The sequence below is a fragment of the Ornithodoros turicata genome, chromosome 3, assembly GCF_037126465.1.
Source record: "Ornithodoros turicata isolate Travis chromosome 3, ASM3712646v1, whole genome shotgun sequence".
Lineage (NCBI taxonomy): Eukaryota > Metazoa > Arthropoda > Arachnida > Ixodida > Argasidae > Ornithodoros > Ornithodoros turicata.
Genome location: NC_088203.1, coordinates 28847285 through 28872357, shown reverse-complemented (window position 1 = coordinate 28872357; position 25073 = coordinate 28847285). Strand labels below are relative to the sequence as shown.

Here is a 25073-nt window from a genome sequence, read left to right as displayed (position 1 = left end):
TCACATGGACGTTCAGTCTGTTTCCTCAAAATATTTTAGTTGTTGGGGATATTCTGTACGTCCCAAAGAGAATATCCTGGGTACATCGAGATTTGGATATTCTGAGGTGATCGCATCACGAACAAAAAAGTACGGGCCAAACAGGGGCTGACAGGCGTTTCTCAAAAACAAAGGGCAGTCCTGTGCAAGATTGCAAGATTTCGCACCTTCCAAAACTGACCGTCTATGTTACATTGATCATTTACTGCGAAAGAGGCAGAGATGCGGAATTCTGTGGCACTCTCAAATTTGACTTTCGATTAACCTACTGAGTGTCTCAGACCAAGAGCAGTAAGAAACACAGGCGTTACCTTGTTGCAGAGTTATACACCACGCAACTCGTCACTTGACTGTTGTTTTTGTGGATAATCGAATTATACTTAGACAGCTCACCCTCCGTTTTGTTTCGGAGGCGAGCAGTACCCTCGAATTCGCGGAAGTTCGCGCGACAAGCAATATAGTATTTGTTTTCTCTTGGAAAGGGAATGCTAGTACCTTTAGAAGCTGTTTTGACTGTGAGCTTTTCCATTTCCCTGTTTGCTTTATTTGAACCGCCGCGCTCTGTGTCCGTTATGGGAAATACCAGAAACGGGCACAGAGGGGAAACAGGGAACAAAATAGCTATGTGGTGGCCACTCTCTATAGTTACGGGTCTGTTATTAATGGTGCCGACACCAATACGGATGTGCATGGAAATGTACACGTCCCTTTAATATCCAGACGTCTGGGAAGTGACATCTACTGGACGTCTCCTGAATGTACAATGGCTACTGAAAGCATAGTCCCCTCAACGTACAAAAGACGTCAACGGGCTCTGTACGAAAGTCCATGGGACATCCAAATCTCCACAACAAGATATTGCCGAGACGTCTCCGGGACGTATATTGTTTACTGGGTCAGTGTACTTACAGTGACGAAATGTCGCTTCGGGAAATAGAAGCTGATGTTATAAGTAGACCCTGATGTTTTAGGGTTAAACCCGATTTTTCCCCGAATTTGCACCCCGAATTGAGGTTCACCTATCTAGGGTTAAACCCGATTTCTACCTGCAAAACTGCACCTAGGCTAGGCACCTCAAGGCATCGACATACTAGTTTCTCACAAAATATGCGACTGCCCCTTACTTCTGGCACTCTGGATAAACGGTACAGTGAACGTTTATTCTACAATAATGCCCGATTTCTCCCCGAACTCAGTCTGATGGTAATTTTTCTGCCCGAATTTGCATGAATTTTCGACATGAATTTATTGACCCGATTTCTACCCCCCGAATTTGGAAAAATATAAAACCCGAAAACTTCAGGGTCTAGTTATAAGGCAGAGCTGGAAGCGCGTTAGGAAAGCATCGACAAATTTTTCCAGCCTACTAGGGCTTAGTAAAGTTTATTTTGAAGCAAAATTCGTTTTTTCGGTCTGCTCGATTATTCTGACCCTTGCGCGATCCCCGCAGAGTCCGAAAAATTGGACGGCGATTGTATTTGCGGGTTGGTCTCTTAGGGGTGTAGGAAAAGGACATTTCCACTCACAATGCCATAACTGTAGATGTCAACTTTTGTTGAGAGTTGGCGATTCTTGAGATATTCATGAGGAAGATAGTATCGTGTCCCATGAACGTGTGACACGACAATGTGCGTCATATCTGTTGGAGGTCCTGCTTTCGTCAGCCCAAAGTCTCCAATTTTGGGCTCTAGATTCAGGTCGAGAAGAATATTTGCACTGCAAAGGAAAGAAAACGTATGTCACAAACCAATCTGAGACACACTACGAGACAAATTTCACAGATCACATGCAGCATTCCTACCTGGTTTGAGAACGTGGAAGCATATTTTGAAAAGCGAAATTACTAGCAGCCAAGAAACGAGTGCACGAAATGCAGAAGAAGCAAAACATGAACATAGTGAAAGCCATCTGGAGACATATGCAGCGCTAGTATGATTAGGGCTCTGTTAAAATCATCTGAGGCTAACACCATGCACAGTACTTTCACAGCTTCAAATTACCTTTTCACCTGAAAATGTAGCTTCATATAGACAGGGTACCCACAAACCCTCCGTGTGCGAATCACCCGTGTAGAAATAAAAATCTGGATTTTAGCTTAACAGGCACACATAGTGGAGTCTAAAACATCATCATCACTGTCTCCAGGTATGACGAGCCATATGTCATCACCATCGAAATAAAGATTTTGCCATAAAGAGTTATGTGCTGCCAAGCACTGACAAAGCTAGTTTTCTACCCCTGTCAGACAGTAATCTAAAAGACAGTTAACATAAAGGGCCTTTTTCCTTTCGAAATGGCCTTCATGGAGTAGCCTACCAGGTGAGCCATAAAGGAGCCTCTTGTTGGTGACTCTTCGCACCATCTTGTAGCTCTATTGTTTCACTGTATACCCCACAGCACCAAAGTTGTCATCTTAAGAAAGCCTTGCCAACGTGGTTATAATTTGGATCCGAACTATTTCTGTCACATTTACGTATACTATTTTGCCTTTCGTTTGAGCATTGTCAGAAGCAATGTGGCCAGATGCTGTTGTCGAGAGTAGTCCATTTTGAATTGTAAAGGCTGTTGGGGAGTTCCGTGGGGCATAAAGTTAAATTTTTAAAGTCTATTTTTCAGAAAGGCCAATTCCTCAAAGGCCTTTGGGCTTGTCGTCTGACAGGGGTATTCTACATGCAATGCAATGTTGAGCAGAGACCATCATATATGTCGACAATTACCAGAAGAAATATACTGCGGGCGCATTCGACAGGTGCTTGTAAGACACAGTGATGAACTGTGAACAACAGAAACAGTCCCCCCCCCCCCCCCCCGCGAGTAAAAAAAGAATAAAGTAAAAATCTATGTTTTTTAAGCTTAAGTTTAATAAACTGCATGGTTTAAAAATAGGTATCACTTCCCTTTTTGGTATGAAGAACCTGTCAGTGTATGCAGTGTGTACAGAAGCCGACCGATTTTCCGGACTTGACGGTGAACAGAAAAAATGTTTGCCGCAGCTTCACCGCATGCAGCAGTGCGAAAAATCAGACGATCACTAAATTCAACGTTATTTCACCAAAGAAGTCTAATTGTGGCCTGCCTTATCTGGCACCTGCGTGTCATGATATCCTCTTGCATTTGCGCGACCGTTCGGTTGGTTTGTCGCACATATTTGACAATGGCAATAATGCGTTCACCATGCCTGCGGTCAACGGTTGTGGATAGTTGTGGATGGTCAGGGCAATCGTCTGCAGTCTCACTCATCTTCCGGCTGCACAATTTACCAAACAGACTTGCCCATACTCTCGAAAGCTGACAAACAGCAACAGCGTGCACAAACAGAAACTAGTCCAGACTCTCGAAAGTGCCATCATGGCGTCACCTAGAGGTACAGTTCGGAAGGTTCAGAGCAATGTCGCCTAGGATTCCAGTTACCATCCAATCCAAGTGCACAATCTAAACTGGTAGTTTCGAAGTTGCCACCGCAGTGCCGAAAATAGTAGTGTTGGTGTTTCCTTGGAAGCATTTTGATCCCGAAAATCGACCCTTCGGACATGGATTTGTCAGGTGAAACAGTTGCAAAATGTATTAATTATATAGCAAAGGTCACGGTTCCCTGTGAGTCAGAAGTGATGATGATGATGATTGGAGTTGAAAGTATTGAACAAGTCCGAGTGGTTGTCATCCAAAAATCAGACGGCTACTGTACTGTGAAATAAAGCCGGATCATGGCATCGAAAAATTCACCCTTTCAACTTTCCCTACTCTGTAAAAGAACGTCACAGGCAACAGAAAATGAAGCAAGTGGTATTACTGTCTGCTCAGACACTGTCCTAACATGAAGACGTCACCACCAGAGGTGCTGACATGCAAGTTTTGAAGTGCTACATGGCCCAGTACAACCAGTCTGTATCCACCACAATATGCACACCAATATGTGCCAGCCTTACAGCTGAGGTTGAGATGTGTTGCACAGACGTCTAATAGGTTAGTCTATCGGATATGCTGGTCTATTTCTTCAGGCTTATTCTAGGTTCTTCACAGAATTTTTCCATGGTGAGACCTTCAACACAGCCACAAACGATGATAAACAGAAATGCAAATCAAATCAGAAACAAATGATGCAAAAAAACAAAAACAAAATAAAAACAAGCACATAGAGGACTCAGTGAAGTACTTAAGAATACGTCAGGAAACTTCGAGAAAAATCTTGTTAAATACATGTCACACTTTGTTTACAGTTTCAGATGAAGTGGTGACACTGCAGACAGAAAACAGCAAGAAAGAGAACTACAACATTACTTCTATGAACATCACCTTCATCACCACAAAGACTGACCTTTTAATATCTCCATGTATGTGAGGCTGCCCCTTCAGGAACGTGTGCAGAAAATGCAGACCCCTTGCTGTACCCTTGGCGATAACTCCCCTCTGATTCCAGTTTAGTGGAGGTGTATTATTCTGCAAGGAAATTAAGATTTAATCTGCGACTACCTCAACAAATTCTCATCAATAAAACATACGGAAACAGATATTGCACAAGTTGGGACTCGATAAATTCTAGAACCATTCCCACTGCACAAGCAAAAAATAAAAATAAAAACAATATCTTAAGAAATGGCAAGATGCCTTAAAGGAGTACAGAGGGCCATCAAAAAAAAATTTCAGATTAAGGCGTCTGATGAAAGTGTGTGTGTCATTTTACCGCATGGCGCGAAATTTGTTTCCCAGAAAAAAAAAACTCACATAAACATGGGTCCGCGCGTTCACCCTTGACTCGCCACTGCAATTATAACGAGGATGAGGAGGTATGATGGCACGTCACCGATGATGTTATAAGGAGAACACGTTCTGGTTCGCCTGTCAGTGGGGGACAGCGCCTTGTCCCTTTGCCGCCGTAAACCAGTTTTGCCAGTTCTCCCGGAGAATCGGGGATAGAAGGCGTGGCCAAATCATTACCGAGCCAGGAAAAAGGCTTTTTCAGAACCCCGAACAGCCGAGTAGCAGACGACAGCTGAGTAGCACACATTTCTCTAGACCAATCAGCGAGCGTTCTCCTTATAACGTCAGCACAAGGTTCCAGGCAGATCACAGGCTGGTACTCCTCTTCACCACCATTGCACACGGTCGCTTTTTGCGGCATATTTTAAATTCAATTTCTGCGATAATTATGACTCTGTGGTGCATCTTACTGGCCTACTTAACAATTTTATAGCAAGAAAACAGGGTGTTAAGAATGACTTCTGTGCTACTTTAACAATCAAGATGCAAGACATTGTGAACAGTCATAGTTCAGGCAAATATCATTACTGAAACCTTTCATAAACTTGGAAGTCCCCCTGACAAATGTGGAACTTGCATGGTTTACCTTGCAACGCAATCTATCTTCCAGCGATCCATTCTTCATGTACTGGTACACAATGCATGGTTCTGGCCCATCCAAGGAAACACCGTACAAAGGAAGGATGCTGTCGAATCGGAAGCTGCATGAAAATGTCAGTTCTGCAGCATCTTTTCAATTTTTACGGTCAACATGGTTCCAAATTAATTTTGGAACAAAAATTCGAGAGTCTTGCAGGGACCTTTTAAGGCTCAGACGTCATTTCGTCTGGGATGTAAAACGCAGTTGATGACTAGAGCCTGAAGTTTTAGGGTTCTTCCCCAAATTTGCACCCCAAATTGAAGGTTGCCTCTTGAGGGCGAAACCCGATTTTTACCCGGCAAATTACCCTTACTGAGACTGAGGTGTAGGAATGTACACTAACTTGTTTGGCAGAAAATGCAGTTACATCACCGTTTGTACCAAAGTACAGTTGGTTTGAGTAACTCAGCCCGATTTCTCCCCGAATTGAGCATACTGGAAGTTTTTTTCACCCAAATTCCCATGAATTTAGAGCACGCGTTTCTTTACCCAATTTTTACCCCCGAATTTAGAGAAAATATTTCTCGAAAACTTCAGGCTCTATTTATGACTGAGGCTCCAACAGTTCACAAATGGTAATACAGTCGACCCCCGTTTATCCGGACTTCATTTATCCGGATCCCGCGGTATCCGGACAAAAGGCACGGGAATGAATTTTCCTCCATGTATTTTGTTCTCGTTTATCCGGACCTCAGCTTCTGGACTCGGACAAGAATTCCAGGGAACGAAAGTCGAAAATTCTTGTAATCCAGCTTCAGTTATCCGGACTACCGTGAGTAAGAGGAGACGCTGACCCCTCTTCGTCACCCTTTTCGCTGTGTTGGGGTTATTCCCATCACACGTCAGGGACCTACATTCCTCCGTAGGGCAGACAACCGTGCACGATGACCCCCTTTTCTATTTGTGTGCGTTGGGTCACGTTGACCAGTCGAGTAATTTGGAAATATCTCGAGCAACTGTCCGGTTCTAGAGGGGAGAACTCCCACCCGAGTGCTTGCTGCTTACAGCCCGTTGGCCGATGAAGACATTCCCCTAGCTGAGCTGCGACCCCTTATGCAGAGGCTCACTGCGACTGCCGTAGATGATGCTGCGGTTTCTGACTACGTTGACGTTGATAAGGATAATGACGCGTGTGCAGCTATGACTGATGACGGTGTGATTGCTGCTGTTGCCTCCGATGATGTGCAGCAAGACGGTGCCGATGACACCAGTGAGAAACAAGGCTCCGACATTGACACTTTGAGACCGCACTGACATTCTTCGAGCAGCGCAACAGCGTGGCTCAACTCTATGCACTTAGCAAAAGTTTGCAGGAATCGAGTGCATACACTACTATGTAACAGCTGTCATTGACGAGATTTCTGTGTTTTAATTAAACCTTGCTCTGTAGGACGTTTCTATTCGGTCGTTTCATTTATCCGGATGCTTTGGTATCCGGACGATTTCGCCGGGAACGGCACCGTCCGAATAAACGGGGGTCGACTGTACTTGTAAGCTACAGGTATCACATTAGAGTGTATACGGGGACTGCACAGACGTGATCCATTCACAAATGTGACTGAGGACCCCTGAATGTTACAGCTCATGGGACAGAAAGGAAAGCTGACAGATATAAAGGAAGGCGTCGTCACTTTGCTGGTGCTGATTCCTACTGCAAGGAGTGCTAACTCCAGTGGTTCAGAAACAATTTTGTTCTGACTCTGGATAAGCAGAATTTGCAGTAGCTGCTCCACGAAAACAAGAAAAAGATGAAAAATCAAGGATTTTCAAAGACTGCGGAATACTCCAGAGTTTTGCAGACCTCGAAAATGGCATATTCAAATTCCTGGGTATACAAGGGTTTCCAGGCCCAGTGGGAACCATGGGTCATGTTGCTTGAAGCATCCATGTAGGGTGTCGCCAAACATCTATCTTTCATAATTAAAAAAGTTTATCAATCGAAATGAACGAGGACCACTCCCTAGCCGGTGACTAGTCTGGCCATGTGCTCCGACCCTATGAATAAGAGTTGCCACGGTGCAATGTGAATCATTCTTAAGTGACCTTGTATCTTCACACTCACTGTCCTTACTCACTTCAGTTTAGCCTCAAACTGCTCTCAAGAGTCTTACCTCTGTAGTACCCTCAGCTCGGTCAGTGACTGCTTCATGTTCTGTTCCTGTCGAACATCACTGTCTTTTTCATGCTGAAAGAGCAGTAAGTCGATAAGTTTACAAGTCATGTTCTGGTTCTACAAACCAGGAAAGGCCTAATCCAATCAATGAAATGCCAAACTGAAACATGTAGGTATATCCTTCAAGAGAAGTAAGACAAGGTTCTACTAGTACCAACTTACCAGAACTGCTGTGAGCATGAAGTGCAGAAAAGAAAATTTTGAACACATTTCGTAAGAGTGTAGTTTTTACCATTCAATAAACAATAAAAAATTACAAAACAGAACTAGTAAGCAATAAGTGTAAGGAACTGGAAGTGTTGTTGCAATTGTCAATAGAAAAACCTGAAACTTAAGTAAACGACGAATATCCCTCATAAGTGTTCTTGGATATCGTCTCGAATATTGCCTGGTGCGACGGGACTCTGCCCCACTATGATTTATCTTTCACTAAAACATCCATTTGAGCTTGTTGGTACATTTCATTGACGATAAAAGCGCTAAAAGAGACGATCACAGACGACACAACATAGGTGCTCTATGTTGTGTTGTCCGTGATCGTCTGTTTTAGCGCTTTTATCATCAATGATTCATCCTACTGCGTCAGTGTGGCATGGCACTCCAAAGGGAAACACTTGCCCGTGCGTGGGAGTGAAAGTGATGCAGTTCCTTGTGCATTATATGCTCGATACACCCTGCACATTGTCCGAGGATTAAAGGGCGATCGAAAGTCCACTTTGGGAGAGTGTGGGGATTGTCAATCCTACTGCACTTGCTGAGGAAAATAATCTTCTCACCTTGCTTGTAATGTAGGTGACAAAAAAAAAGGTTTCATCTCAAGATTTACAACATGCCACGTGTTTCGTACCGCCTGTTATTGTATCGACACAATTCTCACGAAAGGACTCCAGTAGTCTGAAATTATAAGCCATCATCCTTGCACCCAGTAAGTGCGTTGGATTTACCACAGCTGACCCCACGCTGAACAGTCCTGACAGGAAATGCAGATTTACAGTGCTATACCTGTCAGAAAATCATCATTAAGGGATTAGAATACCAATCTTGTTCATGAAATATTGGCTTTTCTTTTTGTAGCCAATCTAACATCCGAAATTTTGTCTTCGCTTGTTGTACATGCAAAATAAAAAATTACAGCAGATGTGATAGCATTTATGAGCTCATCACAGGCATACTCAGATGATGGACAGTAGAGGCCTGGGGATCAATACCTGGGGACCCGCCGCGGAGCCACGGGTATTGGCCGTTAGGGGCCCACCCGCATTCACCTAGTCTGTCTATGCCTGTGTCCTAACCCATTGGTCATTACCGTGTTAGGTTTGTACATTTCGAATCGTGCACCGGTTTACTGATGCCTTTGTTTGCCTTCTTTTTTTTTTCTGCTTCGTAGGGCCAGATTTAGCCAAATCAGCCTAAGGCTGGGCGTGATCTTAAAGCATCTTAGGTGAATCCATAGAAAACACCCAGGCACCACAGCCAGCACCCGGATACGAATCCGGGTCACCTCCCAGTCTCGGCGTTGAATGCCATCATCATATCCACTGGGCCACGAGAGCCGACTCTCTCACAGTGGTTTTGAAGCCATGCCTCGACGTGTGCTCAAGTGGTAGCCAGTGAGTACAAGGCTTACGGTGCTGCATACCCCACCTCATGAAAACTCTGAGGGTTTGCTCATCAATGCTATTGCATTTAAAAAGGAAAAGAGCCAAAATGGGAGCACTCAGTGTGACCTCTGCCACAAACTTACATCATCATAAACAAAACTAGAATTGTAGTGTATTGCCATCTAGGAAGGGCTTAGTGAAACATCGCAATAGAGCACCCTCTGTGTGAAGTATAAAGTTTCTCCTTTGGTAGGAGCACTGAAGGGTGCACATGTGTTTCTTGACAGTGCATGTCAATGCACAGAAGATCGACAGTAGAAACACTACGAAAATCTCAAACAAAAGCTTATATGTCGTGGGACCACCGAAAATCAGCGCTATAAGCGGTACTGTACTATAACCAAATATCACATTTTTAGGCCAATACATGCAAGAGATTGAGCACCCACCCTTCTGTTATACCACGTTGTGAACCGGACTGAACAGCGTGGAGATTCCTTGCAGAGAAAACAATTTATTCAACATTCTCAGGGAGCCTGGAAAAACGCTGTGATGTTTGTTTGCTCCGTAGTTTCCTGACCACATTTAGCACTATAGCGTCCTCAACAACGGCGCAGCAACTAATGCCTCATCGTTCGGTCCATTCTGGGTACAGAAGTCCCTTAGTTTGTGCACACACTCTATTGATTCTTTGCTGGACATCCCTGCTGCCGCAAAGTCCCGATCATCATCCTAATTGTTTTCCTGCACGCGCGCCTCACGGTCCCGGACATCTTGCACTATCGCTTCATCGGTGACTGTTCACTTGCACATGCAGACATCGGTGTCCGTCAAAAGTGTCCGCTGAAGAAACAAAGTCGCTTTCTTCGAGATCGTTCCACAAGTCCTGCACGTTGATCGTGTCACAGACGGCATCACCAGGATGGGTGATACAATGCAAAGAGAAGTCAGGAAGCTTTCCCGGGCAGCAAGCCTCCTCGCACGACACCCTCACCCATCTCGTCACATGGAGATAACAGAAGCGTTCTACGTGATGCTTGATTCACGCTTCTTCGGGATGGACCATTATAAGCGGTATTCGTATTGTCACGAAGCGAAATGGGCCGGCGAGTCGTCGAATGAACATCAAACGGTTTATTAGATGGACGATGCCAGAACTGTGTCGGCTCATCGCATTTTGTTTGCACCCTGCGAAGCCTCGTAGCCAACGTCGTCATTTAACATTGTCGTCGGCGCCGTTATCGATTAATGCAGTTGTCTCGTGGTCGTCGATGAGTATTTGCAGGTCACTGGTAAGGTTTTGAGCGTCGCGGCGGTCTGTATTGCTGTTCGTCGAGCTCGGAGACTGGTCGTGTCGTGAGTCAGCAGAAGCATGCTGCTGCTGTAGACTCTTCAGTTGCGGCGGGATGACTACGCGCTGAAGGCGGGAGGCGTCACGTGAAAATCCGGGTAGACCCAGTCGTCGGTACGGGAAACGGCGGTGGACCCGGGTGGCTTCTTCACAGTGGTAGCAGAGCGGCCTCAAATCTGACGTTCGCCATACGTCTGTCTTGCGAGTTCCTTGTGCGCGTGGCTGGTAGCTGCGTGGTACAGGTTAGGCGGGTCGCGAATGCGCCCAGCTATTGCCGTGCCGCGCTGTCGATGGTGGCTGTCGTATTCATCTTCTTGCGGGTTGGGGGTCCCAATGTCCTGAATTCCGAAGGTAGACCACGCTGTCTTCGACTCAGACGTTTCTGTTCTTCCAGGCCGTTGAGCAGGGGTTGCCCCGCACCTCCACCAGAAATGTCACGAAGCGAAATGGGCCGGCGAGTCGTCGAATGAACATCAAATGGTTTATTAGACTACTTGGTAGCAAAACACAAGAGTGATAGCTCCCTGAACACAACTGAGTCCAAAGAATGAATGAATGCTTCAGCCTGGAGCGCACAAGCATTTAAGCGTCGCGCCGAAAAGTCTAGAAACAGCACGTGCAGCAGGCGATGTGTCTGGAAGCTTCTTTCTTCTTCTTCAGCATGCACCGGGATGAGATGTACCGTTTTGTGCCTGCCCTGGAAGTTTCTCGAAGATGATTCGTGGCAGTATACATTACGTTCTATGGGAAGAATATTGGGGGTCGGAAACAGTCGCATTATAAGCAGTCTCCACTGTCGTCCATCGTCCCAATACATGTCGCTCTGTTGCCTCCACTCATTCAACTTGTAGGGTGCGCTGACGATAACGCCCCCTCAGACTGTCTGCAGTGGGCATCTATTGCATCTGAGCACATGGTGCAAGGATGTACACCACTTCGCTCCAGCACCAACGTTCCTTGGACAGTGCGCTTCCGAGCGAGCATTTCTCTCAAAGACGCAACGTCACGCTGACGCGGGGAGAAGCGTCATAGCGGGGCGGAGCCCCCTTCCAGCGGGCAATATTCGAGACAACACCCCAATGTTTTAGTGCGTAAATTGATTTAAATTATGGTAAGAGTCAGGTTCAATGCAAAAGTGTAAATACATAAATTTTTGAGTATAGAATGTACAAATAATGTTTATAGAATAAAAGCAATAATGAAAAAAAAAAAAAAAAACTTACAAGATGTAACCTTTTGATTGCTACTGTGGTGTCCTTCCATAGACCCTTGTAGACAGTTCCAAAGCCTCCCTTCCCCAGAATGTGGCTCTCACAGAAGTTGTCAGTAGCATGCACAATCTCGCTGTATGGTATGGAGTGTCCCAGAGGCTGGATGTCACCAATATCTTAAACAGAATAACAATTCAAAAATCAAAAGGCATCGCAGACTGCCTCCTTTTGCGCTTCAAAGTATGCGATGCAATTTTGCGACGGGTGCGTTAAGTAGCTGCTCTCTTACTTACTCCTTCTCGGGCGAGAGTTTTGTGCTCCTGGAACAGCTATTAAACAGCACCTGCACGCTTGAACGCGCTCGCTGTGCCGCTGTTACTCCCTTTCTCTTTTTCTTCTTCTTCTTCTCTCTCCTCTGCTGTCGCCCCATGTCCCCCGTTCTCTTTCTTCACTTTCGTGGAGAGGATCGAAGAGAGAGCACGATACCCCTTTTTCATGCACCCTCCAAAAGCTGGTGTGTGAAGAGTGTGCTCATGTATGAAACTCGGAGTACGAGCGTAACCACTTAAAGGGGTTGAGACACTTTCGTAGATGTGGTTCAGTACATCATGGATGCCAGAATACAGAGGAGAAAAGAATTATTCTTCTCCATGTTGTACTCAGCGAGATATGAGCCCTCGAGCAGACTCTCGAGCAAAGCGCTGACGTCACAGACCTCAGAGTTCCGTCTGTAGCAAGCCGTACCACCTCCAGTGCCATCAGCGCTCGTTCACTTCATTAAAAAAAAAAAAGCATGAATTGAAAAATTCAAGCATTCAATTTCAAATTCAAGCAAAATTCATGAAAAAAGCATGAGTTTTGGTTGAGCTGCTCACTTTCTCCGCCTCCATTACCCTCCTTGCTGAGAAACTTTCAATGCAGGTTCACATCGGTGCAAAGAATTATTTTTTGTGTTTATCTCGGATAACCTGGGTTGACGTGTCGCAACCCCTTTAACCGTAGGAGTGCCAAACGTTCACGCTCCGGGGCAGTCACTTAACGTGCCCAATCCTAGGCATCACGGTTGTCGACAAATAATTTGGGCTCCAAAAGTTCAAACTTCCCAATTTTTCGGACAAGACTGCTGGCTCTGGCAAGCACCCCATAGGACTAATGTATTTTCACATCATCTGAAGACATGCTCGATTATTTGTTCGTTTCAAACCTGCATGGTTCTTGCGACTTACAGCCTTCCGAGCACCTGAAATATGGCAGAAAAATTTACTCCTGCGCCCAATGTTTCGCACTTGCTTTTATGACACGAAAGGACAAAGGCTGTTCGCCATTCCCGACATGATGCCTGCGTAGAAGCGCAACACGCGCGTGCGGGAAGGCAGAGTTTATTTGCGCGCAACCAAAACCAAACGAACTTATTGCAGTACACATGCCTTCGACTGTCTTTGAGTACTGAAAACACTGAAATCCCACCTCAACTTCAAGTGAGGATGTCGATGATGTTACTACAAGGCGAAGACGCAAGTTCATCGACAACATGATGCCACTGTTTGACACTCCAGCAACATTAGCGTCAACATCATCTTTGGCACCAACAACATGACAAAAAAAAAAAAAAATGATGGCTGCGACAAGCAAGTTGTTGATGCACACTCATCCAGAGGCGCGGTCCTTGCTGTGGTGACTACACTGATGATGAATGAGTGAATGATCTGAAATAGCTGAAATTTGCTGAGTGAAATAGCTGAAATTTGCCACTAGGTTATTGGGCGTTTGCACAGCAAAGCAGACACGTATGCATCCTTTTTTAGAAGTCACTTTGAATGTTCTGAGTGAAAGCTTTCGAAATAAAGTGGATCTATATATCCTTCACTAAAAATTCGGACTGATTTCATGACCCCTAGAAGTCCCAAAAATTGGTCAGCGACTGTACTTCTCCCAAAATGAGCATTACAGGGGTTCGGACACATTGCCTCAGATGAACGTAAAAAAACAGTTCTTTGCACTGATGTGAACATGTATTCCAAGCTTTGCAGCAAAGAGGCTAATAGAAGCAGAGAAAATTTGCACAGCGAATACCGAAGCTCACCAGGCTCTGACATCACAGCACACGTCGCTGCCAGTGAGGCAGCATGAGAGAGGTCACATGCTTGCGGCTGCCAATGGTAGTGGCCGCAGCTCTGAGGCCTCCAACGTCTCTGCTTTAGTTTTTAGGCATGTGTTTGGGGCTTTGTATCTCACCAAGTAAGACACGTAGAAGACTATTTTTTTTTTTCTCAGTTCTCTGGAGAGCAGTGCAATGTGTGCATGTTAGGGCCCTGTGTTTTCAGGTTATGTTTTTGAAAATTGAGGGGTAAAAATCAGGTGTTACGTCAGGGGCCATAAAACAGGGTAAACTTTACCAATATTGAGTGGAAAAGCAGATTTTCGAGTGGAAAATAAAAAAGGACTGCTTCTCGCATTTTACATGAACGTAAGAAGTGGAACACAGCGTTCACTAGTCCTGGTATTGGTGGCCAAATTTGCACATTACGAAGGTTTTACATGCAAGCAGGCATGCATGCGAAGATAAAAGCCATCAACTCTTTTTTTTCCTTGCTACCCACAGCAGTGAAAACTCCTTATCTTGAAATAAAGTTGCATTTCATGAAATCTATGCACTTTGCTTAAATGAAACTTCTGATTATTGGAACAATATTTCCATTCCCTTGGAGTTCCTCCTCCCTCCTCCTCCCCTATTTTCATATGTTACTCCCCTGCTATGGTGGATATATCCTCACTAGGACAAATGAGGGTGTTTTAAAACAGAAACATACTTAAAAATCAATCTGAGTTTAGAAGCCTCTGTTATCAAACACTGAGGTGAGTGCAAGGATCTTGACAGCGCTTCCCACCTCTGCTCTCATGAGAAGACAATAATTGGTGCTAGTATTACCTTTCCTGGACGCAGCAGATGCGTGTCTTTGTGAGGCCTCAGGAACGCTACCAGCAACGTTCTGTACTTTCCCCTCGGTTGTGCGCTGCGTAACCGGTATTCTTTGCGACACTTGCCCAACATTGTTGTTGGATATTGACGGCGGTGCGATGCCATTCGTGGTGTGGTTTCGAGACCTGCTGCCCTGTCCTGGACTGACCGAGCAAAGAGGAAGGAGAAGTGAACGGCAGTGAAGAAGAACATAGTTTTTTTTTAAAGCGATAGCTTTATAGGGCCAATCATATTACAGGTCCTTCCGTGGCTCTACAGGGACATGTTGCACCATGTGACGGTACCACTACCACATGATTGCCAGATTGTGTCTGCTGTATGCTTTGATCCTTGTGGTTTGGGGGCAGGTTTTTCAAAAATTGGGTGTAAAATGCGATAGGGTATATATCAGGGAAGGATAACGGACGTATTTTGGTTACAGTTTCCATTTTCGTTACTGCTATATTTTCGTTTCCGTTATCCGTTTCTGATACCGGCCTTTCAATTTCGTTTCCGTTACTGTTTCCGGTAATGGAATCGTTGTTACAGAGCTGCGGGAGGACAGCCTGTCCAGCTCTGTCAGCGCCCTGCTTTCCCCAAGTGTAGCTTCGGTGTCACGCCTACACACTACACAAGTAATTTTACGTCGTCGGGATGCACACATGTTGCAAGATAAAAAATATATATATACGTAGGAACATGTTTTCAGTCTTCAATCACTCGGAGTCCAGCAGCTCAAGACGGGCTTAACTTTCATCCAATGTCGCTTTTCATAAGCGGACGCTCTCAATAGTAAATAATACTGCCATGGCCACAGTGAAAAGAAAAAAAGTACAAGATAAGTAACTAAAAATCATAGGCTGGCATCCTCACACTATGAAGGAGTATAGTCATGTGTTGATGTCATGGAGGTATGAGAACTGGGGCGTGGTAAGTGAGGGATGCACCATGCGAGATCGAATTTGCGCTTTCTTCCCATGCTCTCGAGTAGTATTTAGAGCATTACAGGGAATGGAGTGATCAAAATACAAAAGCAAAAAATGAAAAGTCACTCAAATGTCATCGCATAAGAGGAATAGCCACAACCCGCATTCAATACCGGACGATAAATTCGTTTCCATTTCTGTTTCCGGTAATGGAGGACCGTGGCATGCATTTCCGTTTCCGTTATCGTTACCATCTCCAATTTCGGTAATATACCGTTTCTGTTTCCGTTCCCGTTATCGTTACCCTTCCCTGATATATATAACAATTTCAAGATGCATGGCACATTATCAACTGCCTAGAACAAAAAGGAGGCCCTCTGCAATAATGATGTGAATAAATTCACGTCCCTTTCAAGGGAGGACTTTAGAAGGCAGTAAATGTATATTAAATTTACACCTACAAGTACAAAGACACCTGTGTGCTGCAGTATTAGGAAACTGGTGGACCAAGACTCCAGTCTGACATACAATAATATACTAAACAATAGCTGTTCCGTATTTCAATCGTTTCCATATTTCTCTCAAGTACAAAATTTTGCTAACATTATTGCAGAGAGTTATGTCTTGACATTGTAACTTGGATCACAACACTATTAGTCTTTTGATTTAAAATCAGCCCAACGTTTATGAATGGTTAATGTTCCTTCATAAATTGATGGATTCAGAGGAGTGTCTAGTCCAGGAGGGCGCCGTTCATAAAACGAAGGAATTTGCAACTCCAGGGATCATAAATCAAGGGCTGACTGCAGGTGAATCTTACACAAGCGGAACATAAGAGCAGCAGAGGTTTACTTACAGTCCCGAACTAAGGCCCAGTTTCACTTTCCCACTTTCCACCTTGCTCAGAACTTGCGACTTCCTCATGTTCCAGTTACAGTCTTCAGCATAGAGCTTCTTGTTGTAGTCGTTAGCGGCGAATGACTGAATGGTAGCAAACATGAAGAATTATTGTGCGCTACATTCAGTGAGAATCTACACCTGCAGACTTAAAGGAGCAATGAGGTGACATTTAACATCGCCCGAAATCCTGCCTAGTCTGTCATGCTGTCCTTCCAGGAGTCACCACGCAAAATATTTTCGTTCTGTGGTGCGTTATAGTCGTACAATCAAAGCTTCTTTACCTGCTTTAATCCTACAACACAAGGCTCTATATACACCAGCTATGGTAGAGTGCCCATCATAAACGTCATCCTGCTAACAAAACTTTGGTGTTTTCAGAACGTAAACCCATACTTTGAGGGCAAACCAAGACAGACAGCTACCAAGCAGACGCGAAAGTCTTGTGCCAGATGAGTACCTTGTGCTGTACATAATCTTTGCAAAAATTATTTCCTCATCACGCCGACTGTAGCTGGTTGCTATGTTCTTCTTGCTTGTTCAATGCAATAAAAGAAGCAAGCTATTTATATGAGCGTATTGCGGTTAAGCTCCAACTATTGCTGGCTTTTAAGGTAGTTTATAATGCAGTAAGGCCAGTGAAACTAGCTAACCTGAGAGCAGATTCCACATTCCCTAATGCCACGTCATCAATGAGTATGAGGAGTGGGTTACATCTGAACAAAGGGACCAGATGCTGAACAGAACGTAATGTTTATTATCATTACTGTAAAAGTCGTTGATTTCGTGACGAATATACTGTATAAGTGGTTAAATTCGCGGGCTCGCTAATTCGCGAATTTGTGAGAAGCCAGGATCAGGCAATTATTCGCGGAACCTTAAATTCGCGGTACCGCGCTGCGTCCACCCTGCATCTTAGGGACCATCCGCCTTGAACTTCCTGGAAGAAGCTAATAAAAGGTATCGCCAGTGGGTAACTCATTCAATCTGTCTTCCTTTTGAGCACTTCTGACTGCAAGGGTTGCGATTAGGGGGTCCTACTCGGCTTGTATCTGTGTCACTGCCGAACTGCCCTGTCTCCCGTCATTCTTGTTATCGCATCGAGCAGGGGCGATTGGCACTCGATAGTGATGCGGCAACTTTCACAAAGGCCTATCCGTGTGGCAGAGTGCACAAACGCTTGCTGGATGATCCAGGCTTACGAGGAACTGGAATCATGGGACGCCTACATCCGCGCGGGATTCGTACGTGAGGGCTGGACTAGAGTCTCGAGTTCCAGCGGCGAACTGAACACTTTGCGAGGCAATGCGAGGCAAAATTATACGGCTGCCGACCTATTTTGCGAGGCAAAATAGGTCCTCGCGAAAATTACTACTTATTCGCTCCGAGATCGAACGGTGTCGGCGCGCTGCGGAGAACAGAGAACTACCACAGTGTGGACGCGTCGTCTGCTTTTACACGTTTATTCCGCGTTCAGTGCAGTAGGTGGAGCATAGGGGAACCGAACAGTACCGTACCATCACGGCACAAGTGAATATACACAAGAATTACGGAAAAGAACCATCAACTTCGAACATCGACCCACGTGTTATCCACACTAGAATGGTGACAGTGTCGCCGCCTATAGGTCGATCTCGCGGCGAATACAGTATTTTCACATTTTTGGTGCAGGAGAAACAGTTTGCGGAAACCTAAAGGAGCACGGAAAGACTCGAGAACAAATATGTTGGGAGAACTAGAAATTAGTATTACAAGCCACGGGCACACATTGGCACAAAAACTGCAAGTGCCGTGCGGGTCGAAAATCCTGCTCGGCTGCCTTTCTGCAATGTCATATGCCTCGCCAATACTGAGGCGAGTATAACTTCTTTTTCTCACTTTCTTTTTGCAGTCACGTTTTGCATCGCGTCTCTACGTGCGTCTCGACTGGTCGCTCTCATTAGCACAGGATTCTTGGAGGCCAATGAAGAGTCCTCTGCCACCTGCCGTCACGAGACGCGAGGAGCCGTTGGGCGAGGTCGTCGCCGCCGCTGCGTGCTCTCTTGCAAAGCAATTTTCTCAATAAATTCACACTTCCCAAATGAAATATTTTGTATGACGATTCCTGAAGGTAGTATGCTCGTACGACGCAGTAAAAAAAAAAAAAAATGTTTCAAGTCTCTTCCACGTTCCTTTAAATTCACGGAAAACTCAGGCTGATGTTTCTCGGTGACCTAAGAGATCAGCCCATTGCAGTTACGTTCAAACAAGGATCAAGCTGTCTGCGATAATAACAATGCAATCCCTCTGCAAGAAAATTACCCTGCTTAGTCATCAGCGGGGTTAGCGAAAGCTGGCGCTGTGCGCTAGGACTGTATCTAGGTCACTGGAAGATCCCGAGGTACGTAGTCTCGTACAAAGCAGCAGCTCAGTTGCATTCAGAATTTCACATCCTGGTGCTGTTGCATCAGTTACTACATTATCCACAATGCCCATATTGAAGTCTGTTTATTTACAGTAAACAGAGTATCTATTCACAAGTAGTTGAATTAGCAAATTTTTGGCACTCGCAAAAAAAAAAAAAAAACACCTTTACAGTATTTTTTAAGGACTGTCCCTGACAGTGCTGACCAAGAGAGAGGGAGGCTCTTGGTCAGCACTGTTAAGGAGAGTCTAATGCAGTTCATAACTCATAAGGGACGTACGCAATACATGTGTTTGTCATCAGATTATGAGTCCAAGCTCATATGTTGTCTACGCAGCTTTTGAATGAAAAACACATGACGAAGAGATCTACTTTAACAGAAGCACGTATTACACCACTGACCAGAGTTGTAAAGCGATACAAATATCGCATCCAAAGTTGTTCACAGTCACGCTTGAACCGATTCATATGAAACTGTAACTGAAATCACATTTTTCAGTTCAGGTTATGGTAATTGCCAATGGTGAATTGCGGTTACGTTCTGGTTACGGTTCTTGAAAAAATTCGATTTCGAAGTGGTCTTCGGCTTCCAGTCACTGCATGTTATGGAATAACAAAAAGTTTGACATTGGGCACCAGAAGACAAATACGAATGTAAATATACAGAGACAACTAAGCAGCAATTGCTTATAAAATTTGGGATATCTTTTTGGAACAAATTAAAATGTCTAGAATGGAAGCATACGGAGTCAGGGGTGCAAATCTTGCCATACCATGAATTCTCAGTGCCATATGATAACAACTGAGTAAACATGAAAATCATACCATTGGGGGAGCACTGCATTCATACTGCGATGCTTTCCAACCGCAGCTGTCTGACAGCAAAGCGCTGTCTAATTCTGTCGTCTGCTGCCGTTCGAGGAGGTGATGATATTTAGGATTCACTGCAAAGTAAACAACATACATGGGTGGGGTTACATTGAACACAGCTAAAAAAAGCAGCCTTTAAACTCTGCTGCTCAGCATTTGGGTAATGCAGATAGTAACTGAACCCTTATTTCAAAGGGGTTGGGACACTGTTAGATGTATGTGAGACCGGCATTTCCCTTCCGGTACTTTTGATACTTCGCCACAGAGTAGTCAAGCGCACTTGAGTACTTCTGATACGTAGTAACTGATAATGCAGAGGCAAAACTTGGGAAATAATTTGTGCATCTGGAAGGGTATTCTTTGAGAAGGAAAATACTGCATCAACAGGTCTGGAATGTCGACAGTTACAAGACCTAATGCTTTTGTACTGCTCAGCTGCGTCCAGCGAAACATACATAGGAAAAACTGTCCGAAAATGGGGCACCTGAAACACAGGCGTGAAGTGGCCTATGAAGGACTATGAGTGCCACAAGCTCAAAGATGGAACTTGTCGGGCATTGTTGAGTCACACTTTCGACTTCAAAAACCTGGATACACTGGCCCGTGAACAAAGATAGGGGCGTCGAAAGTTCCTAGAATGTATGCCGTATTGTAGATTAGGTCAATGTTTTTTTCTTTGTTTGTTATGACCATTCCCTGGTTTTGGAACATCTTTGCATCAAGTAAATTTAATTTTCATTTAAATTTAATTTAATTCAGTTAAGTAAACTGAAAACATGAAAGTGTGCGGATCACCCCACCCACCCCAGTCTCCCTTTTTGTCATCCACATCATCATCACATACATGCTATGCACAGCAATAGGCAGCATAGTGAATAAAAACTAAATACATGTAAATGCTAAAAAGTTTCTAAAAATAAGTTCAAACATAACCGCTGATTCACTTTGTGCCACCACCACACAGTGAAATGTGGGTCGAAACGAACTACAATGTAACTGTGAGTACTTTGTGGAGCACTTTGTATGCTACCTTGAGTACATTTGCAATTGGGCACCTTGTGCTGTACTTAATGTGCTAATGATTTCAATTTCAATTTCAATTTATTTATTGTTTAGGTGCCTGTGAACAGCTGGTAAAGGCCTGGGTAACAGTGCACACTTAATCACTATAAAACAATGAAACCAGAAAAAAAAAAAGATGCCAAAGAAAGAAAGAAAAAAGAAAAGAAAACAAGGCGAACAGTAATGTTAAATACATGCAGCACACACACACAAATTTGATGCGTACAAAAATGTGTGCAACGAGAGCAAACAATAGTAAACATGGAATAAGTCGGTCCTGAGTAACTTCAGTAAGTGTGGTCAGAAACGTTCGAGTATGAGCAGAGGTATCGATACCATGTTGACGACTAAAGTTGTTGAAATCAACCAGAATTCTTATTAAAGGACTAAGTTTAAAATGTGTATTGACATAAAAGGTGGGGTGACATCTGAGGGACCTAGGCGGTACATGGAACGAAATGGACGACAGCAGCTCAGGACAATCAATTCGCGAATGGAGAAGATAGTGCAAAAGCATGAAATCACGGCGCAGCCACCGACAAGAGTGAGTAACCATTCCCGATTTTCGAAGCAGATAGTTAGAGCCATAACTGGTGGTGATGCAGATGCACCTGTCATAGAAGGTTCTGATAAACCTCCTTTGCACATGTTCAATTTGTTCGCTGCGCGTAAGAGCAGTGGGGGTTCCAACAAGAGGACGCAAATTCTAAACGGGGTAAAACGAGGGAAAAATACAAATACACTAGAAGGAACATGAGGGGCTGGAAAAGCCCTGCGTTATCCGCGAGATACGGCCAAGTTTTCTCGTGGCAACAGATGTGGTATTATCGAGGTGGGAGGCAAGCGATAAAGAAGACTCTGAAACAACGACAAGGTCATGAACAGACACACTTAATTGTTGAAGATGATAGAGAATACTAAAAATTAGTTGAATTAATTCGTTTGGTGAATGGTGTAACGAGCGTTTCGGATTCATTCAGGTTGAGTAGATTATTTTCGAGCACCATTCCACGACAGACACGTCATCCTGGGGCAATTGACAATCGCTAACACTTCGTTATCACCAAACAATTCAAGCCAGCAGTGTATTAAAGTGTGAAGGAGTTATACTGACATGTGAAAGTAAGTCGTTCACAAAAACGTTGAACAAAAGTGGACCGAGGGTCGGTCCCGGAGGCGCTCCAGAGGTCATAAGGTATGGGCTAGCGTAATGATCACTGATTCTTACGTGATTAAATCTACCGGGTAGGTAGGAGTCGAACCAGGAGCAAAGCGATCGCAAAACCCGCAGAATGAAAGTGTATATAATAAGAACAATTGGTGACTGACTGAATCAAAGGCCTTGGAGATATCGAAATAGATGGTATGCACCTGTGAGCGTAAAGAAACGCTTTGACCCACATAATGAAGAAATGACCTCAGATTAGACTCAACTGACCTTCCTGACATGAAACCATGCTGAGAGGTTGCTTACATAGGCCTGACAAGTGAGGAGAGATGATAATATACAACTTTTTCATATACTTTTTCATATTTAATATACAAGACATTAGAAAAGCATGATAATAAAGAGATAGGCGTGTAGTTAGAAGGAGTGGTTGGGGAACCCGACTTGTGTGTCAGGACGACAATGGAATCTTTCCACAGCGCCGGAAACATGCCACAAAGCAAAGACTTATTAAATATAACAGTCAGTATAGGTGCAAAAATAGGTCCACGGCCTTTGACAATGAAGTTTGGTACTTTGTCAAAACGTGGGAGGAAGTGTTTGATTTTAGCTCACTAATGGCTTTACGTTCTTCGAGTATGTCGACAGCGAAAGATGAAAGTAAGAGGGAATGAGAAGGGCTGTGTGAGAACGAACAAAGTATAAGGTGGGTTACCCTGTGGACTGGCACATCTAGAATATAAAACATCAGAGAAGAAACTAGTAAAGATGTTGGCGACTGTGGTAGGATCACAAGCAACGATTCTGTCCTTGACTATATTTAAGGACGCTTGACCGGGCGAAGTCCTATCTTTGACGAACTTCCAAAACATCTTAGGGTTGAGACGCAGTGAATTCTCGATAGAATGTGGTATGACCCTAAATCCCGTCTCTAGATCTTTTTTATGTCAAGTCGGGTCATAGAATATTTCTGATACCAAGAAGTAAGATGGGTGGCTCTATACCTACGGTGGTACATAGTGAAGCAGAAGCTTCACTATGTACCATATAAGACATTAAGCATAAGACATTTAAGCTCTTTCGAGAACCATGAAGGATAACGTCTTGGCTTAGGTGAGGAATCAGGAACAAACTTGTTCATGACGCCAATTATGACTTCGGTAAACATAATAACTGCCTGATCAACATCAGCACAATCTGTGCCTGTAAATGAAGGCTTCAGGAAATTCACGGTCACGGTGGCATCCATTTGGAAGGAAAAAAAAAATATATATTACGGAGGGCGATAGGAATGATGTTGAACCAGAGGATCCTTGGTGACCCCTAGGTCATGCATGCGGAAATTGCTGATAATTAGGTTGAGAGTGTTATGGGCCCTAAGGAATTCAAGAAGACATGATATCTTGAGCCTTAGGTTGCCAGAGGTCTGGCTGTAATCGTGATGATGCCAGTCGAGGTTAGGTAGATTGAAATCACCGAATAACTGGAAGCAAGAGTTCAAAATTGATGGTTTTTGTTGCAATGTGGGAAAGAAAGAACGAAAGTGTTGAAAATCACACTGGGGTCTCAAGCAGCAGTTCCCAGTAACTAAGCGTTCACCATCTTGCAGCGGAATTTCTCCCCAGACAGATTCGTGATAGGTTTCGAGTTCGAACTCACGGAATGCAGGAAGCGATGTGTGAACAGCAACGAGGACACCGCCACCGAGCTGAGTACCTGAGACTGAATAATTTCTGTCACGCCTAAATACATGATACTCGTCAGTGAAGTAACCACTCTCAGGTAGGCCACCATAAAGCCACGTTTCAGTGATGCAAACAATGTCGTAGGAAGAGGCAATCAGGTTGGCAGCAAATTCTCTGTGTTTTGTCCGCAGACCTCGGACATTCTGGTAAAGGAGTGTTCAGGATTTCACTGTTTGAATTAAGAACGAGTAGGATCACTTGTCGAGTTACTGTCAACCACATGAGGTATTCTCCCTCATAAAGCGCGGAAGAGACAGCCTTTCGCCCATGTCTCAGCGTTATTAATAAGATGAAAGCCAGAATTATCGGTTACAAAACAGAACGAAGCATAAGAGACTCCCCGCATTTGGAGCTTTATACAGCGGAATGACTCATGATGCAGCACTTCACACACAACCATAGAAACGTCTTCAGCAGTAGTATTGGCATCAAGCCTAGTGATGAAAAGGGCATTTTCTGCAAGAGTACTGCAAGGGTACTTTACCTTAAGTACACCCCCTCAATGCTGCCTTCTGAGAGGAAAGACACAGAGACGAACTTATTGTAGCATATTACAAAATGGGTCCCATACGAGTACACCAGTAAGCTCATCAAATGACAATAACAACGGAGACCAAACATTTTTAGATGCTCAATAGATTTGCCGTGCCACGCATAACTTGATTTAGAGCATTCAACCTGAATTGGACATACCAAATTCTTTGATGATGAGCATGGCTTGCATGTGCTTCATTTTGTAGAGGTAAACAAACAGCTGGTTAACGGTGCCATTTTTCTCGCCCCACTTGTGCAGGAGCTCATCCGTCGGGCTTTCTCTCCGCAGCACAGCCTGTTCCATGAGGCTGATTGTGATGTGATCCATGTTCATGTAATTGAAACCTGAAACCAAGAAAATCAGAAGTGTTGCACCGCTATTGTATTTCCCCTGTCTTTGCGAGACCCCTGGCAAAAGAGCACTGGAAACTTGCCACCTCAGAAGCTATGAAAATACAAGCCGGATGCTCTATGAAGCTTGAAGCCTTGGAGCAGCAAAAGTGACAAAGTAAATGCAATCTACATTTAGATCGCATTTACCTTGTCACTTTTGCTGCTCCAAGTCGGCTCAAGTCAGCTTTGGGCTAGTTCGAAAGGGTTCAGATGTACCTCAGCACAACACAGTGTTGAAACATTTTAGCTGCATTTGTCTCACTGTCTTTAGTTGAGTCATGGCAGAAATAAATAGACATATGAAGGTATCTACTCAAATTTAAACAATTATGTCACATTTCA

At 44.3% G+C, this 25073-nt stretch overlaps 1 protein-coding gene across 2 annotated transcripts in view; it reads right to left on the bottom strand.

Moving 5' to 3' along the window:
* LOC135388350 (uncharacterized) overlaps positions 1-25073 on the bottom strand; it is a 48253-nt gene that overhangs the window by 13738 nt on the left and 9442 nt on the right. For both annotated transcript variants that reach the window (XM_064617850.1, XM_064617851.1), the window contains exons 2-10: positions 24498-24683; positions 19785-19903; positions 16515-16639; positions 14703-14896; positions 11786-11949; positions 7549-7622; positions 5384-5498; positions 4355-4476; positions 1566-1755 (exon numbers count right to left, since the gene is read on the bottom strand). In XM_064617850.1, coding sequence (XP_064473920.1) covers positions 1566-1755; positions 4355-4476; positions 5384-5498; positions 7549-7622; positions 11786-11949; positions 14703-14896; positions 16515-16639; positions 19785-19903; positions 24498-24683 — 1289 coding nt within the window. The remainder of the gene's footprint in view (positions 1-1565; positions 1756-4354; positions 4477-5383; positions 5499-7548; positions 7623-11785; positions 11950-14702; positions 14897-16514; positions 16640-19784; positions 19904-24497; positions 24684-25073) is intronic.